The sequence below is a fragment of the Condylura cristata genome, unplaced genomic scaffold (assembly GCF_000260355.1).
Source record: "Condylura cristata isolate star-nosed mole 26May11 unplaced genomic scaffold, ConCri1.0 scaffold00014, whole genome shotgun sequence".
NCBI lineage: Eukaryota > Metazoa > Chordata > Mammalia > Eulipotyphla > Talpidae > Condylura > Condylura cristata.
In genome coordinates, this window is record NW_004567115.1 from 31,677,126 (window position 1) to 31,694,259 (window position 17,134).

Sequence of the window (17,134 nt, forward strand, 5' to 3'; positions counted from 1 at the left end):
TGACAGATTTCAGGAAGAAGGCCCGAACAAAATGATCAGGAACTTCTTTTTGTGCCAAAAAACAAGAAAGTACTGGAACATGATGGGGATATGTCAGAGGGAAACAGTCAAATTTAAAGGATTTTTACTAGCCAAATATGGGGTGATATATTAAAATAAGCAGTGATTTAAAAAAAAGCAGTTATGGTAAACATTATATATAGCAATTAAATTTGGGAACTCTACTAGCCTATTATGATATAAATAAATGGTAAAGTGGAGGAAAAAAGTCTTCCTTGTAGTGGGATGTTGATTTATAAAGGTAGAGGAAAGATCATTTTGCAAGCATCATACAAATAATAAAGCAAAGAACACCAGTGAATGGTAAAATTTGTAGGTAAAATTTGAATCAAGAACAAAATTATTAATCATACAAAGGAAAGAATAACTTCACAGTGGAGATACCCGAAGACATCTGGGAAGTTAACATCAGTAATATAACAAATAAATATTACCTGTGGTCTATAATTTATCAACACCATGTGTCACCTGATGGATGCAATGAGTTGAGCTCATTGCAATTGTTTCACTGGTATCCTGCCTAAGATAAAATACCAGGTTATGAATAAGCTTCAGACAAGCCCAAATGGAAGTATACCCCATGAAATAATGGTTCAGCAAATTTTCCACTTAGCCACTACCTCAAACACCTTAAGACCTAGTGACTGAAAGCAACACTTTATTTTGCTGCAATCTGGGTGAGATTTGACAAGGGGCCGCTCCTCTGAATCCCGATAGGTAACTTGTTACAGCCCAGACACTGCTCCACTAGACCTCAGCTAGCTAGAGGGTCTAAAGCCTGGGAGTTGTATTCACTGGAAGCCTTTCCGTTCACATTCCTGAGCTGGAAGATTCAAAGAGCTGAGACCTGGGGCCACTGCAGTCCCCATGGCACCTCTCTGTCTTTGTGGTCTCTCCATCAGCAAGGTTTCAGAATAACTGGATTTCCTGTTTGTCAGCACCGATACTCCCAGGGAAGAGGAGATAGGAAAGAAAAGAAGTGAGAGAGTGGGGCAGTAGGGGAAAGCAAATAGGAGAGGAAGAGAATCAGAGAAACTGCATCGTCTTTTCTAACCTAGACCTGGGAGAGTCACATAGGCTTGCTTATCTGCATTCTATTCATGGAGTAAGTCATACATTCTGTCCAAATTCAAGGAGACTGTTCTAAAAAAGCATGTGGAACTGGAAATGTGATGCCATGCTTGAAAAACACAATTAGGCACAGCAATTAGAAAATGAAGGTCGAGGACTTCAGAACTACTCTAGATTGAAGGACAGTAAAAAGAGGTGGCAGCTGAATGTAAATATGCTTTTGGATTGAACCCTTTTGCTATAAAGGGAACTGTTGGCAAAACATGAATGGCCTAAGTGAAGCTCTTTTGTACTGTTACAACAACTTTGCTGTAAGTGTGAAATGACCTGAAAATTGAAAAATTTCATGTACAAGTTCATTGTTTACAAATTTTATGGATAATCCTTTCATAAAACAATAAATGATTGTGTAATAAAAATGACTCCAATTCTATACGATACATTCAGATTTTAAATATTTTATTACAGCAGAATTCCATTCGATATTGTCATTGTTATATTACATTTTATTAATTACCCCAAGGACAAATGCTGTCCTCCTCTTTTGAAAGATTCTAATATTGCCCTCCCTGGTGGCGCAGCAGGTTAAAGCACACCACTAAGAAGCTACAGGCACTTCAGCATGAGTTTGATCCCCAGCCTCAGAGGTGATCCACATGGCACTGCAGACCTCTCCTGGCCCACCCGCTGCTCCCCTCAGCAGTGTATTTCATCCATCTGCGTGTTTTGCTCCTCATTCTGTCTCTGGTAAATCTTCACCGCTCCTGCACCTCTAGCCTGTACCAGCTCTGTATGTATAAATAAAAAATAAATATTTTTTAAAAGCTTCTAATATAGATGATTAAAAAAAAAAAAGACCATTAGTAATAATAGTAACCATAGCAGTAAAGGAGGTGGTAGTAGAAGTAGTCTTAGTCATAGCTGTACATCTTTTATTTCATTTTAAGATGAAATATAAGACATTATATTAAATTCTTTGTGTTAAGGCATTATTATAAATTCTTTGCATGTAGACTCACTTAACCTTTCCAACAGTTGTATTACAGGGGTAATGTTGTTATCCCCGACACCCTTTTATAACTTGAGAAAGCAGAAAAATTAACTAGATTAAGGTTAAAACTCAGTAAACCAAAAAATAGAGATGCAAGCCAGCCCTGTAATTTTTTAACTATGGGCTGTAAGCTATGTCATATAGTAAAACCATTTATCTTCGCATAGCATCCACAGTATTCTGGCAAGCAACATAAAAATACGTAAATTCAAGGCTCAATTTGTAACCAGTAGCTTGATGTTTTAAAACTTTATCTTCCTAGTGATCAGCTCTATGTTCAGAGTCTCAGGTGAGCCAAAATGGCATTAATATGAGACAGAAAAAAGCCACATGGCCCAGCTTTAGTGTAATAACACTAGATTCTTTTCCCAAAAGGAGAAATTGCAATATCTGCCTCTCAAAGCTATTTCATTCATCATTGGTACTATTAGTTGCCCAAAGTAAAATTCCATCTCTGGGAGCAACTTGCTGGAATTGGTAGGTAGCCAATTAGTAAGCATTTCAAAAGATTATTAAAAATGTGAAAGCGTATTTATAAAGATACTCAAGAGAACTTTAGGGTGAAACAAACATGTTTACCCAATACTCATGGAATATTCTCTCTCTACTTTCTTGCCTCCCACTCACACCTTTGTAACTTTCTCCATATCATAACCAAACTTTTGTCCTATCTCACGGCTCTTTTATTTTTCTCTGCCTTTCATTGGCTGCTATATATACATATACATGAAAAAGAATATTTGGTTGTGGATGGTTGTAATTCTTCAACTTACTTATGCAAAACTAAGTATATATAAAAGCACTTTGTGATAGAATACTATACCAAATATTAGTTTCAGATTATGTCCAGTGCCTAGTACATTATGGGGGCCTCGTATATGGTCACCAAATGATTTAGTAAATTATGTATTCTGTTCGTATTTTTAAAACCATGTACATTAGAAGACAAAAAGATGGGGAGACTTTATAGAAAAAGAACAGATGTTAATGACTAAAACACATTATAACAAATTAAAACACTAATACCTAAATTGAGAAAGAAAAATGAATAAGCTAGGCAGCACAGTTAATAAACATGAATGTTACTTAAAATATTTTAATGTATTTTCTCAATCTTCTGAAATCCTATTGAGTAACGAGAAATGTTTTAAAGCAATATATAATAATAATGGAAAACCTAGAAGAATATTTTAGAGAAAATGTTACTGGCACAACAGCTTTAGAAAACATTCTGGTGGTTTCTTATAAAGTTTTATTTTTAGGTTAAAAAAAAACCTAAAAAACAAGTATATAGTGCTTATACAAGTTTATACACCCAAACTTGGAATGTCTGACTTTATTCACAGCCACCAAGAACAGTTCAAATGTCTGAAATGGAAAATGGACAAACATACATTGGTAATCCATACAAGAAATACTAACCCACCAAAAATAAAAGTGTGGGGAGGTAGGAGATTATCAATACCGGAACTATCAGTATAAACAACAGCATGGATGAATGCCAATGGTTTTGCTGATGGAAAGAAGGCTGACTCAAAAGGCTGACCCCAGATGTGTGACATTTTGAAAAAAGTAATACTATAAGAAGAGAAAACAAACAGATCAATGGTTGCTGGGGTTTGGGGGCGTGGGTAGAGGCTGACTTTGAAAAAGCACAAGGGTTTTATTTTTGTTTTTTTGAGTGATGTACTGCTCCATATTTTGATGGTTACTTTTTGTCAAAAATCAGAGCTATACACTAAATTTTGCTGAGTGTAAACTACACCTCAGGGCCTTCCTAGTGGCACAGGGGTTAAAGACATAGTGCTTTCAAGCTATCACCAGCCAGGGAGCTGACCCACATGGCACAGCAGACCAATCCTATCTGCCCGTGCTTCTCCCCTCAGCAGTGTATTTCAGTAAATTGGCCTGTTTTTGCTCCCCACTCTGTCTCTAGTAAATCCTCCCCCCCCCATCTCTGGCCTACACCCTAGTTCCTGTATGCATAAATAAGTAAATCATTTTTTAAAAATTATACTTCAGTAACTCTTCTTTATCACCCCAACTTGGTCCCCACAAGAAAAGCAACTAAAGAAATCTGAGGAATATAGAGAAGATAGAATTTAGATGGTAGGGAATTGGGAAATCAAGAAATGTGTACCCACACACAGGTATAGTAAAGGGCCACTAGATGGTGGTGTTAATTTTTATAATACAGTCTAGGAAAAAGTTGAATCTCAAATCACAGGACTGGCAGTGGAGTAGTGTGGGGAAATTTTTTCTGTAATTCATAGGTATAACTCCGGCTTTCAAACATTGGTTTCTGAGTTTTTTCTAACTCACTTCTCCCACCCTTCTACTGAATTGGAGATGCCATTAATATCCTTCTGGGAAAATTCTATCTCATTTTTCTCACAAACTGAATAGCTGTCAGGTGGCAAAGGAGATCATACTGTACCTCTTTCGTTCTTCTAAACTGGCTAATAATCAAATAATATGCCTCAGGCATATTAATAAGAAGGAAAACACCAAAGAGAAGGTGAATACTAACACATACACTCCTGTGTACGTGAGAGCAACCCTTCATGACTGCATAATTCACCTGACTTCAGACACAATCTTAAATAGCTAAGACAAAAGATACTGTGGGGAAAGTCAGTTAAGAAGTTTGCCAAGGAAAACACAGTAAACAAAAGTAAAGCGAATTTAAGTTCTGCCTTCTTCACTGAAAAGAAATAGAGATTAGGTCTTCTTGGCCTAATCTGGGAAGGAGGGAAACACCCTTATATAAAGAAGTTTACATATAAATTCTTTTTTAAACCCAACCTCTACTCTTCAGGGTTCCTTCCACAAAATCAACTTTCTGCCAAAAAGATATATTTTGGCGTGGCATAATTAATTTTGCGTCTCTCAATAGCAGAATTAATAGTGACAATTTACTGTGGTTTTTTAATTCTTAATTTTCATCACAGAGAATATGGAACATGTACACACAAAAAAAACAAAAATAAGAATGGTATAATGCACTCCCAACATCACCAAGTTTTAATAGTCATTGATAACCCACTATTTCTTTTTTTTTAAAAGATTTATTTATTTATGCATACAGAGCTGGGGACAGGCCAGAGGTGCAGGGATGGTGAGAGGATTCGCCAGACACAGAGTGGGGAGCAGAACCAGCCAACTGAGGAAGAACACTGCAGCCAACTGAGGAAGAACACTGCTGAGGGGCACAGCAGCAGGTCAGGAGAGGTCTGCCGCACCATGTGGGTCACCTCTGGCGCTGGGGATCTAACTCATGTAGTGGCTTTAGCTTCTTAGTGCTGTGTTTTAATCCACTGCACCACCAGAGAGGGCCCTTATCCACTATTTGTTTTTGTTTTGTTTTTTTTAATTTATTTATTTGTGCATACAGAGCTGGGGTACAGCCCAGAAGCTCAAGGGTTGTGAGAGGCTTCACCAGAGACAGAGTGGGGAGCAGAACAGGCAGACCGACAAGGTACACTGCTGAGGGGAGCAGCGGGCAGGTCAGGAGAGGTCTGCCACGCCATGTGGTCACCTCCGGGGCAGGCGGGAATCGAACTCATGCGGAAGTGGCTTTAGCTTCTCAGTGCTATGCTTTAACCCGCTGCGCCACCAGGGAGGGCCCTTATCCACTATTTCTAATTCATCAAAACCACACCACCTCCAGCCCCACAAAATTTTTTTAAGATTTATTTATTTATGCACACAGGTGCACAATACCTCTGGGGTACAGGCCAGAGGTGTGGGGGCAGTAAGAGGCTTCACCTGAGACAGAGTGGGGGGTAGAACAGGCAGATCAATGAAGTACACTGCTTAGGGGAGAAGCGGGGGAGACAGGAGATGTCTGCTGTGTTATGTGGGTCACTTCCCAGGCTGGGGATCAAACTCATGCTGAAGTGGCTTTAGCTTCTGTCTGGTTTTTTTTTTTTTTTTTGGCTTTAGCTTCTTAGTGCTGTGCTTTAACCCACTGCGCCACCAGGGAAGGCCCTAAAAATATATATTTTTAAAAGCAGTTTTAGATTCACAATAAAAACTGAGAGGAAGTTTTGAGTTTTTGCCCATACCCACTCAAGCATAACTTTCCTTATTATCATCTCAAGGAGAGTGGGAGATTTCTTACAACTGATAAACTCATGTTGATATGTCATTATCAGCCAAAGTCCACAGTTTACATTAGGGTCGAATCTTGGTATTATCATTCTGTGGGGCTCACTGTCTAGAAGCAGAACATTCCTATTTTACTGTTTTTGGTCTGACAATGCTCTGTTTTTTTCCATATATGTTGATGGTAATAGTGTTCCATTAGCACATGAATTATTACTTAGAATTTTTTTAAGTAAACTTTCTAATGGATAATGATTTGTATTTTCAGATTGAAATTATTCACAGATCATGTGATAGTTTTACAGTATGTCTACCAGTTCTTTATACTCCTTCCTTCAAAATGTATAGCTTTATTCTTTGTGTAGGCTGTACTTACTGACTTGTTTCTGCTGAATAAAATATGGTGGCATTAACAGTGTGTGACTTTGAGAGTGTGTCATTAAACCAATGTAACTTTTTCCTGCTCTTTCTCAGACTACTTGCCATGTTTCAAAGGTGCCTGTGTGGCTCTACAAAGAGCCTTATTTGGTAAGAAACTGAAACTTCCTGCCATCAGCCTTATGAGTGAGCCATCGTCGATGCAGATCCTCTTGTCTATAGTTAGGTGTTCAAATGACTGAAGCCCCAGTTGGCATTTTCACTATGGTTTCAGTAGAGACTCTGAGCCAGAACCATGTACCAATGCCACTTTTGAGTTCCTAATCAGTAACAACTGTGAGATTAAAATGTTTGTTGTTTAAGTTACTGAGTTTTAGAGTAATATGTAACCCAGCAATAGATAATGAATATATCCCAAGAAGGATTCAGATATTTTTAATAAAAAGGTACATCTAAAAATTAAGAATAAAACCTTCAAGCATCAGGTAGAAAAAAAGCTACTTAAAAAAGAAACAATAAGGTGAATCTTACGAATCTTTCTTAATAATAAAAAAGCTGAAAGTCAAAAACTATAATTTTTGGACAAGTAAAGACTCAGTTTATCTATATACCTTATTTTCAAGTAGAGTGGAAGGAATTCTCTAACCATATAAAAATGGAATACAATTTAATCATGTCTCCGGCAAGATATTAGGAGGAAAATAAAGAGTATTCCCCAAAACAAACAACTATTTTGTAGCATCTAATTAATTAAGTTGGGCTCTCCCTAACAGTATAAGGGGTTAAGCACAGCACTATGGAGCTGCCTGCAGTCACTTCAGCATGAGTTCAATCCCCAGCCAGGGAGGTGACCCAAGTGGTGTGGCAGACTTCTGTCCTCTCACTGTTCCTTAGCAGTATAATTCAGTGGATCCATGTGTTCAGTGAATCCATCCACTCTGTCTGATGAATCCTCTCACACCCTGCAACCCTAGGTTTTGTGTTCATAAATAAAAAATCTTTAAAAAATTATTATAATTAAGTCACTGGAAACAGTGTGAATGAGATTTATAATAGACATATTTAACTACTGCAATAATTTCCATTTTCATTACATTACACAATAATTTTCATTTATAGCTTGTGTTAAACTTTCTGAAGTATAATTTGTCACTTAACAAGCATTTCCTTGTAATTTACTAAGAATACATACTGAAAGATAGACCTCCATAAGATGTCCAGAATAGGTCACTTGGTACCTGGATTATTTTGAGCTGAGGTCAATCAAGGTCAGAAGCAACTTTTACTATTTCCTTAGCTAGAAGAATGACAGTTGGGGGCATTATCCATAATTAAGACTTTTATTAGAAATAACTGGTTGGAAGAATATATATATACACACACACACACATACACACACACACACAAACATATATACACACATACCTACACAAATGCACCCACATGACAGGGCAAACATCTAATTAGAGAACATTTATCTGATCTTCCTCATCCAAGTCTCCCTCAGTCTCTTTGAAGTCCCAAGCCTCTCTATTCCTTACCTCAGAATACACACACACACACACACACACACACACACACGCGCGCGCGCATGCCACCCCATTAGCTTTAGAGTCTACTTTCATGTATATTCTCTATACATATGTACTTAAATTAGTTCTTTTCTCCACCTGATCTCTCTGATATTAATTTGATTGTCCTACTAACTTTAAAAGAATCCAGAGAGCTAGGGGTAAATTTCCTGTCTACTTTCCCCTTACAGTACTTAAAAAAATCCTTAAAACTTAAAAAAGTACTTAAAAAAAAACCTTAAACAAGTTCATAGACCTTTAATGTCTGTAAGTGAATCTTCTCATAAGAACTACCATTCTTTAAAGGGTGGCAAATTGTTCCTGAAATTGTAAAGTTTCAGAAATACGGTATTTGTAAAGTTTCAGAAATACGGTATTTGTATAGTTTGGTTTCCTGTCTAAACTCTAGTATATTCAACAGTGTGTAAACTTTTGTATTCAAATTTTAATGTCCACCTTTAGGAAATCAGCCTTTTTATTTTCAACACTTTTGAGAAAGAACTGTTATTTAAACAACTGTATTTGTGAGAGGTCAGCAATAATATGTTTTATCTCTTAATACCGTGTATGGTTTGGTATGTTTAACTGTCACGTACAGGACTTTTGTTCTTAGCGTTTAATTAGTTACTCGACAGAAAACAATCTGTAGTATACATGTAAAACTTTATAGGTAGTTTATATAGGTATTTTCTATACACTATAAATGATATTGGCTCCCTTTTATTTCCTCTTATTCCAGTAGTGCATAGATACCGAGTTAACTAAAAAAAATTTTTTTTAAATTGAAAATTGAAATATTTGGCTCTAGAAGAGCCTTTTATAATATCTCAAAACAGAAGGATGTAATGAGTCTTAAAATTTATCTAACCTAGTTCCCCAAACCGCGTGTTTCACCCTGCAAAGCTAGACTACAGAAAGAAGCCTAGCATCTTTGGGGGCAGTTTGATTTTTCCCAAAAATACCAAGGCACCTCGAGGTACCTTCACCTTTTAACCAGGCTTTTCTACCCTTTTAGGGATCACAAAGTCCCCTGCGTCTTGATACAGAAATTTCGTAAACTCCAGTCCTCCTCTCCGTCTCTTCCTGGCTCACGAAAGCAGCAGCATCACAAAAGTCCCACTGTGGGGCTCAGGAAAAGCCTTTGCCAGCCTCGAAGCCAGCCCTCCAAGGTCGGTCACGGCGGATTCAGTGGCTGCCAGGTATCAAAGCTCCGCCTCCGCTCCGGCTCCGCCTACTCATCTTCACATGACCGAGCCAGCCAATCAGCGAAACCCACGCCTTCCAGAAGGCCGCATGCGCTCATAGAGGCCGCGCTCGCGCAGCGCCCAGCTCCAGCCGCACGGTACGCTTGCGGTAGCGCTCCCACGAGGTCCCTGCTGCCAGGCTAGCGAGTTCCTACCGGACGTTGTTTCCGAGCAGTGTCGCGGGAGCGAATCCTGATTGGCTCCCTGTGGGGGCGGGGACAGGACTCTTTTGAGACCGGGACCACTTCCTGAAGTGCGGGGCAGGAAGCTATCTGGAATCTCTGGAGTCTTGTGCCTCGAGTGCTGCCTGCTGCTCTGGTGGAGGCGAGAACTGGAGGCGGCGGGTCTGCAGACTGGCTGTTCTGTCCGGCCGCAGCTCGGGGCCGTCCCTATCGTACCACCACGGCCCCCTCCTTCAGCCCCGAGCCTGACGCGGCCGCCCGGGGGCCTCCTGCCAGCTCCTTGACGCCGCTCCACGGGGCGCCTACCTGGGCATCGCCTGGACCTCCAGCCAGAGAACTGGCTTCTAGCTTCCGTGAGAAGCTGCCTTGTCACCCCGCGCCCTGTCCCCCTCCCTGAGCCATCGAGACCCCGGTCCAGAGCTACAGCCTTGGACCTGGGACTAGCCGGATCCAAGACGCTAAGCCCCGGCCCCCCACAGACCGGACTCTGCATCGTATCAGATATGTCACCCACCGTTTCCCACAAGGACAACAGTCGGCAGCGACGGCCTGGGACGTTCAACCACTCTTTGGACTTGAAGAGCGGGCCTCAGCCGCTGGGCGGCTGGGATGACAGTCATCCGGACTTGGTGGGCGGGGAAGGGGACAGAGAAGCCCTGCTGCGGGATGCTGGCACTGGTGATTTCTCCAAAGCCCCTCTGAGCTGCCGAGCGGAATTAAGCAGCATTTTGCTGTTGTTTTTTCTTTATGTGCTCCAGGGCATTCCCCTCGGCCTGGCTGGAAGCATCCCACTCATTCTGCAGAGCAAAAATGTTAGCTATACGGACCAAGCTTTCTTCAGTTTTGTCTTTTGGCCCTTCAGTCTTAAATTGCTCTGGGCCCCGCTGGTTGATGCCGTTTACTTTAAGAGCTTCGGTCGTCGCAAATCATGGCTCGTGCCTACCCAGTATATACTGGGGCTCTTCATGATCTACTTATCCACCCAGGTGGACCGTATGCTCGGGAATACTGATGGCACAGCCCCCGACGTGGTGGCGCTCACTGTGACGTTCTTTTTGTTTGAATTCCTGGCTGCCACTCAGGACATCGCTGTGGATGGTTGGGCGTTAACTATGTTGTCCCGGGAAAACGTGGGTTATGCTTCTACTTGTAATTCAGTGGGCCAGACAGCGGGCTACTTTTTGGGCAATGTTTTGTTTTTGGCCCTAGAATCTGCGGACTTTTGTAACAAATATTTGCGGTTTCGGCCTCAACCAAGGGGAATCGTTACTCTTTCAGGTAGTGTATTTAAACTTATGATCTTGGGTTTATTTTGTGGCTTATGAATCCTTTTGACAGTGCATGACATTGGGGAAAGCTCAGTTTAATTTTCTGAAAGTCATTTTATAGGAAATGACTTGAGGTGAGTTTTTTCTTTTACCAAAATGATCTTCAGCCAAAATTACTACAGTGGAATGGTCATAATTGTTCAGTACTCAGCAGTGAGCGAGCGGGGAGAGGCAGTTCATCCAGTAGTGTTGTGTAATGGGAAACAAAACGGAGCCCAGAGATCAGTTGATACTTGCCTATTAAACAGTTGCACTTTTTTTTTTTTAAAGTGTGACTTGTGAAGACATGAGTCCAACTTGATTCCTTTTTCTTTTGTGGGGCTGAAATTTCTGGTGTCATGCTTTCTGTTCATTTCTCCTGTACTCTTATGCCAAGAGTCCTCCTTTAGCCTTCTGGTGAATGGAACAGGGTTCACTCAGGCAAACATTAATGAGTTGGCCAAGTGATAAAACTCCAGGTGTCTCTTATGTGTAAAGCAGAGCTGGTTTCACAAGGAATGGGAAAGATGAACACTTTAGGGGTGCTCAGGGTTGCCAGCCATAAATGCTGTCAGGCATAGCATTTCAGGTTACCAATTGACCTTATTGAATTATAAGTGGCTAAGTGGAATTCTAAAATCCACACCAGGTGAAAATGCACTGAGGCAGCAAAATACACAGAAAGTCCTGGAAGTTTTCAAAGTGCCTGGCACAATTAGGTGAACATTAGCTTTAGGATAGGATACAAAGAAAGGTAGTAACCAAATTAGTAAGGTTTTCTTCTTCACTATGAGAGTTGGAAGCTTACCCAGTAAAAGACTGGGTGTAAGTACTAGAAGCCCCTTTCTCTGCATATGGAATTACATGGCCCTGTAAGATTTTTCTGGTTCTTTAACTAACAGGCTAAGAAAGTGTAGTTGCCTATTATCAGTTATAACCAACATCGGGAATATGGGAGAATTCTTTCTGGTAGTGATGATGAACTTAGGTGATGCTCTTTTAAACAGATAAATTTCTCTCATCTTCTCACTACTATCTTGGGAATTCTCAAGAGTTGAAGATGTCAGGGGTAGGTGTGTGGTGAGGAATGTTTAAGTATTCTGATGTTTGGGATTCACAACTACTTCTCTCCTGAGTTGTTAATACACCGGGAATAACCCTATAAGGGATCCCATTTCTACTGCTGCAAAATATTAGCGATTCACTGATCTGGATAAAAGGATGATAATTATACTTTCCCTCTGTTTTGAAGCTAAAAACAGCTAGGAGATTTTGTAGCAAAACAGATTTGTCTCTTGACTGTTCTGGGACTATACTCCTGCTCCTGGTAATTCTCTGCCTAGAAATGCACTGTGGATCATACTGTTACAGGGCAGTGAGAGGGACACTTCTGAATCCTCAACTTGCCTGCTCTAAATAAATTCTCCCATACGCCACATCAAGAAAAAAGCAAAATCAAGATAAATGCTGCCACGGGATCTCTCCCCCACATTTGTTTCAACTAGTCCAGGACCAAGGAACAAGAGCCACTTCTTCACATTTTATTAAGAGTTGCAAAGTTCTTGTGTTTTCTTGTGCCTTTTTAGGACTGATCACTTGTAATCTTGTACTTTCTGAAACTTATAATAACTAAGAAAAACCAGTGATCTTAAGGAATTTATAGAGCACAGAAAGAATGATGAAGGAAATACAGTTGCTTTGGTAATAAAAGAAAGTCAAACATTGAGACAGATATTTGGAGTATCATAAAAATAAAAGGAAGTGTAATTATGTTCTAAAATTCAAAAATATGTTTATGATTCACATCTTGTTGTGAGTGTTATATTTACATGGAGATGGAATGTATTGGGAAAGGACAGTTTTTGCCATTTGAAATGCAATAATCAGACTAGTAAACTTAGAAAAGGATTAGAATAGAATCCCTTAGAAACAATACTTTGAGTATGCTGAAGTTTACCTAGATATAGATAATACCAAGATTCCTTTCCTTCAGGGATCTAGGATAATCCTGGCTCCTAAGTAGCCTTTTTTCTGTCCTAACTTCTAAGGCTTTTTGTGGCAAAAAGAGGTGACCTTTTAATATACAAGAAATGAGTAAGATAACCCCTAAGAACAGAGATTAATTGAACATAAAGTTTTATGATTTGAAAATATATTTCAATTCTTTTATCCTAAAAGAGGAGGAAACAAGTCAAGTGTCAAGTTAAAGTTAAAGATAATATCTACAGCTTAAGTTTTCTGACTCCTTATCTGGTGTTTTTCCTGTAGTTGGTATGAAAATAGAAAAATTTTCCTTTTTTTTTTTTAAGATTTATTTATGCATACAGACCTGGGGTACAGATCATAGGTGCAGAGGTGGTGAGAGGATTCACCAGAGACAGAGTGGGGAGCAGAACAGGCAGATTGATGAAGAAGTACACAGCAGAGGGCATGACAGGAGAGAGGTCTGCTGTGCCATGTGGGTCAGTTCCATGGCTGGATATCAAACTTGTGCTCAGGCCGCTAGCTATCGCTGGCTTTGTGGTGCTGTGCTTTAACCCATTGCGCTACCAGGTAGGGCCCCATTATTACTTTTGAAAGGAACTGCCAAACTTTTTTCTGGATGACTGTATCGTTTATCTTCCTACCAGCAATATATGTGTCATTTATCTTCCTACCAGCAATCTATGAGTGATTATTTTCTTTTTTTTTTTTTAAAGATTTAAAGCTATTTAAAGATTTTTTTAAAAGATATTTATCTATGCATGTAGAACTGGGGTACAGGCCAGAGGTGCAGGGGTGGCAAGAGGATTCACCAGAGACAGAGCCAGGAGCAGAACAGGCAGATTAATGACATATACTGCTGAGGGGAGCAGTGGGGGGCAGAAGAGGTCAGCGGCACCATGTGGGCCACCTAGCGCCCAGGATCCAACTGGGCACTGAAGCAGTTGCTGCTAGCTTGCAGTGCTGCACCTTAACTGGCTGTGCCACCAGGGAGGGCCATGAGTGATCATTTTCTTTGTGTCCGTCATTATTTGATGTTATTGGTTATTTTTCATTTTTGATATTCTCTGTGCTCGTCATCTTCATGTGATAGTTTGGAACGGTCATTAGTCATCTATTTTACAGATCTCTAAATTCAGTTTATACAGAATGATTAAGCAATGTGAGGATATAGGTTGTATACAAAAGCTGAATGCAAGAACTAATATGATAGCCTTAGAACAAAGACATACTATATATGCTTAACTTATATGAATTTTGTACCTAACTAGAATATAGTAAAAAATATAAAAAGAGTGACTTATTTCCATCCATTTAATCATGTTGATCCCAAATTAACATGAGATGAGAGCCCTGAGCTTACTGGCCTCTCAGTCTCAGTCTTCTGTCTAGGGCTGAATTTGAGCCTAGTGTTTTGGGGTAACATGTCCCTTAATAGCAGGGCAGTTGCCTAATCTTGTGTTTGATTGTAAAAACAATCTCTTCTCCCTAGGGAAAAAAAAAAACCTGACATGTTGGAATTAATGAAAGGGTATGTGATCTCAGACATGTGCCTTCCTAAGGGATTAGGAAAATAAGAGATTAGAAAGATTTCAAAACCAGCCTTGTATTTGCTCAATTTTTGCTTACATTTCTTACATGTCTTAAAATCCTAACCCCTCTATAAGATATGACTATACTGTATAATCAAGACAGTATTTTCTGGTAGTGATCTTCAAGAGCATGGGTATTTTGAGCATGTATTTAAGGGAGAGATTCGTGGAATAGAAGAAAGATCTATTTCTACTAAGACTCGGCTCATGACCCAGGACCCAACTTAAAATATTTCTATTTCTGTTTTAATGACAGTATTACCTCCATTGTGAAAGTGAGATAATGGACTGGATGATCATGAGTGTCTAATGTCACTTCACGCTCTAACTTGTGAAATAGAGAACTGCCAAGTAAGATAAAAGGAAGTCTGGATATTTAGAATATAAGCTGCAAGTTTGTGTTCTCACACTAACTTCTGAAGGACTATAAACTTAATTTTCTTACTGTGAAAGCATTAGAGCGAGAATTCTGGACTGATCACACATGGTTGCATTGGAGTCTGCTTCCTTGTTGAAGAGAGTAGCCCTGTACTATGAAGGGTTTTGGGGGCCTAGTCCAAGCATTGAAAGCTCACGCTTTTTTAAGGGTAACTTTTTTAAAATCTTAAAAATTTTTGCAAAATTTTGCCTTTTCCATAATTTTTTTATTAAAATGTTTCCCTCTAAATTGAGTGAAGTATTTATGAAGTTCACTGTGTTTGTTTATCCTGTGGGTTTGTATACCACCATATAGAGAGATGGAGGAGAGGAAGGCAAATACAAATAACTTGTTTGAAGAAGTAAACTCAAGTATCTGTGTTACAGATATCATGGTTAACCTAAATAAAATATGTACCTTTTTTCTAGGTGTAGCTGGGTAATAAAAGAGAGCCTACCAGCTGTAGGTATATCAGCCTCTAGGAAGTATAATGGAGAAATATTCTTGATTTAGAATCACATTTGAGTTTGAGGTGTTCTGCTATTCTGTATCATTGCATGTAAACACTATAATACTCGTCTTGGAGAATGTTTTTGAAATTTATTGCAGTCTCCTCTGTTTCCATTTGGGCTCATAAACAGCACTTGGGTATTCAATATTCTATAATCCTTGGTTACCAGTGAGCCACTACATGCTGTTAATGTTTGCATTCATAACAAGATAAGGTCTAGTCACCACTTAAAGATAGTTAGTGATGAAGGTGGCCTCCCTGGTGGTGTAGGGACTCAGTCTTAGCACTATCATGCTATCACCACTGAGACCTAAGTTCAAGCCGTTGGCTAAGGAGTGAACCCTCTTACGTTGCAGAGAGCTCTCCTGTCTCTCCAGCTGCTCCCCTCAGCAGTTTATTTCAGTATAATCTGCCTGTTCTGCTCCCCACTCTGTCACTGGTGAATCCTCTCAGGCCCAGTACCTCTGGTCTACATTCCAGTTCTATGCATAAATAAATAAATTAATAAAATATTTTTTTAAAGAGTATTTAGTTTATCTATTAGGTCTCTTAAAAATATATATATTTATGTATACAAGAGCTGGGTTGTAGGCCAGAGTTGGAGGGATTAAGAGGATTCACCAGAGACTGAGTGGGGGGTAGAAAAGGCAGATCTACTGAAATACAATGCTGAGGGGAGCAGGAGAGGTCTGCTGCACCATGTGGGTCAGCTCTCTGGCTGGGAATTGAACTCATGCTGCAGTGGCTGCTGATAGCCTGGTAGAGGCTTTAAACACCAACGAGGCCCTCTAAGGTCTTCTTCAAAAATCATGATAATCAGAAATCATGAAACTTGAACATAAGTTTGACATCCTGATCATGTATTTATACATACGTTTAGAGATCATAATACATAAAATTTATTAGAATGTTAATAATGGAATATTTATGTCTTGCAGTAGTTGGTAAATCAGACTCTGGTGTTGTCTAGCATTCAAAGCAATATTTATAAACGCTGGCCAGTGTGTAGTGGTCAGTATTAATGACAGTTGGTTTTTAAAAGTTCTTTACTTCCAGGCAGTGACCTGGCCTCTCTTTCTGAGCTATTAGCTTCATTCTTCTGTTCCTTAAGCTGTGCAAAATCTTGAATTAGGAGTCTGTGAGTGAGGAGTCTTCACCATTTGTCTTTCATCTGTACTATTATTTTATCCTCAGAGTACAGTGATTTAGAATAATCTTACCTGCAGGCAATACTGAAACCTGTCTAACTTGTTCTTATTTTTCTACCTCCTGGTACTAGTAGTATTAGAGCGTTTACATTGTAGATGAAGATTTTGTTCATTACAGTTGAGAGACTAGACAAAGCAAGTTTTAAAAATTTTGGCTCAGAGAACTGGAATCCAAGCAGGATGTAACTGAAAAGTGTTTCATTTTCACTTAATACTTATGTGGAAGCAATTATTTAATTTTTCTGGTAATGGTGAAAATTTCATCTTTTTTTTTTCCAGGGTTCCCTTAACAACTTATTTATTTATTCATTTTAAATATTTATTTATTTATGCATACAGAACTGGGGTAGAGGCCAGAAGTGCAGGGGTGGTGAGAGGATTCACCAGAGACAGAGTGGGGAGCAGAACAGGCAGATGGAGGAATTGCTGAGGGGAGCAGTGGTGGAGACAG

The 17,134-nt window shown here is 39.5% G+C and overlaps 1 protein-coding gene across 1 annotated transcript in view; it reads left to right on the forward strand.

Moving 5' to 3' along the window:
- Positions 1 to 9,727: 9,727 nt before the first annotated feature.
- Positions 9,728 to 17,134, forward strand: part of SLC33A1 (solute carrier family 33 (acetyl-CoA transporter), member 1) — a 19,980-nt gene continuing 12,573 nt past the window's right edge. The window contains exon 1 of the mRNA XM_004682325.2: positions 9,728 to 10,942. Coding sequence (XP_004682382.1) covers positions 10,168 to 10,942 — 775 coding nt within the window. The 5' untranslated portion in view covers positions 9,728 to 10,167. The remainder of the gene's footprint in view (positions 10,943 to 17,134) is intronic.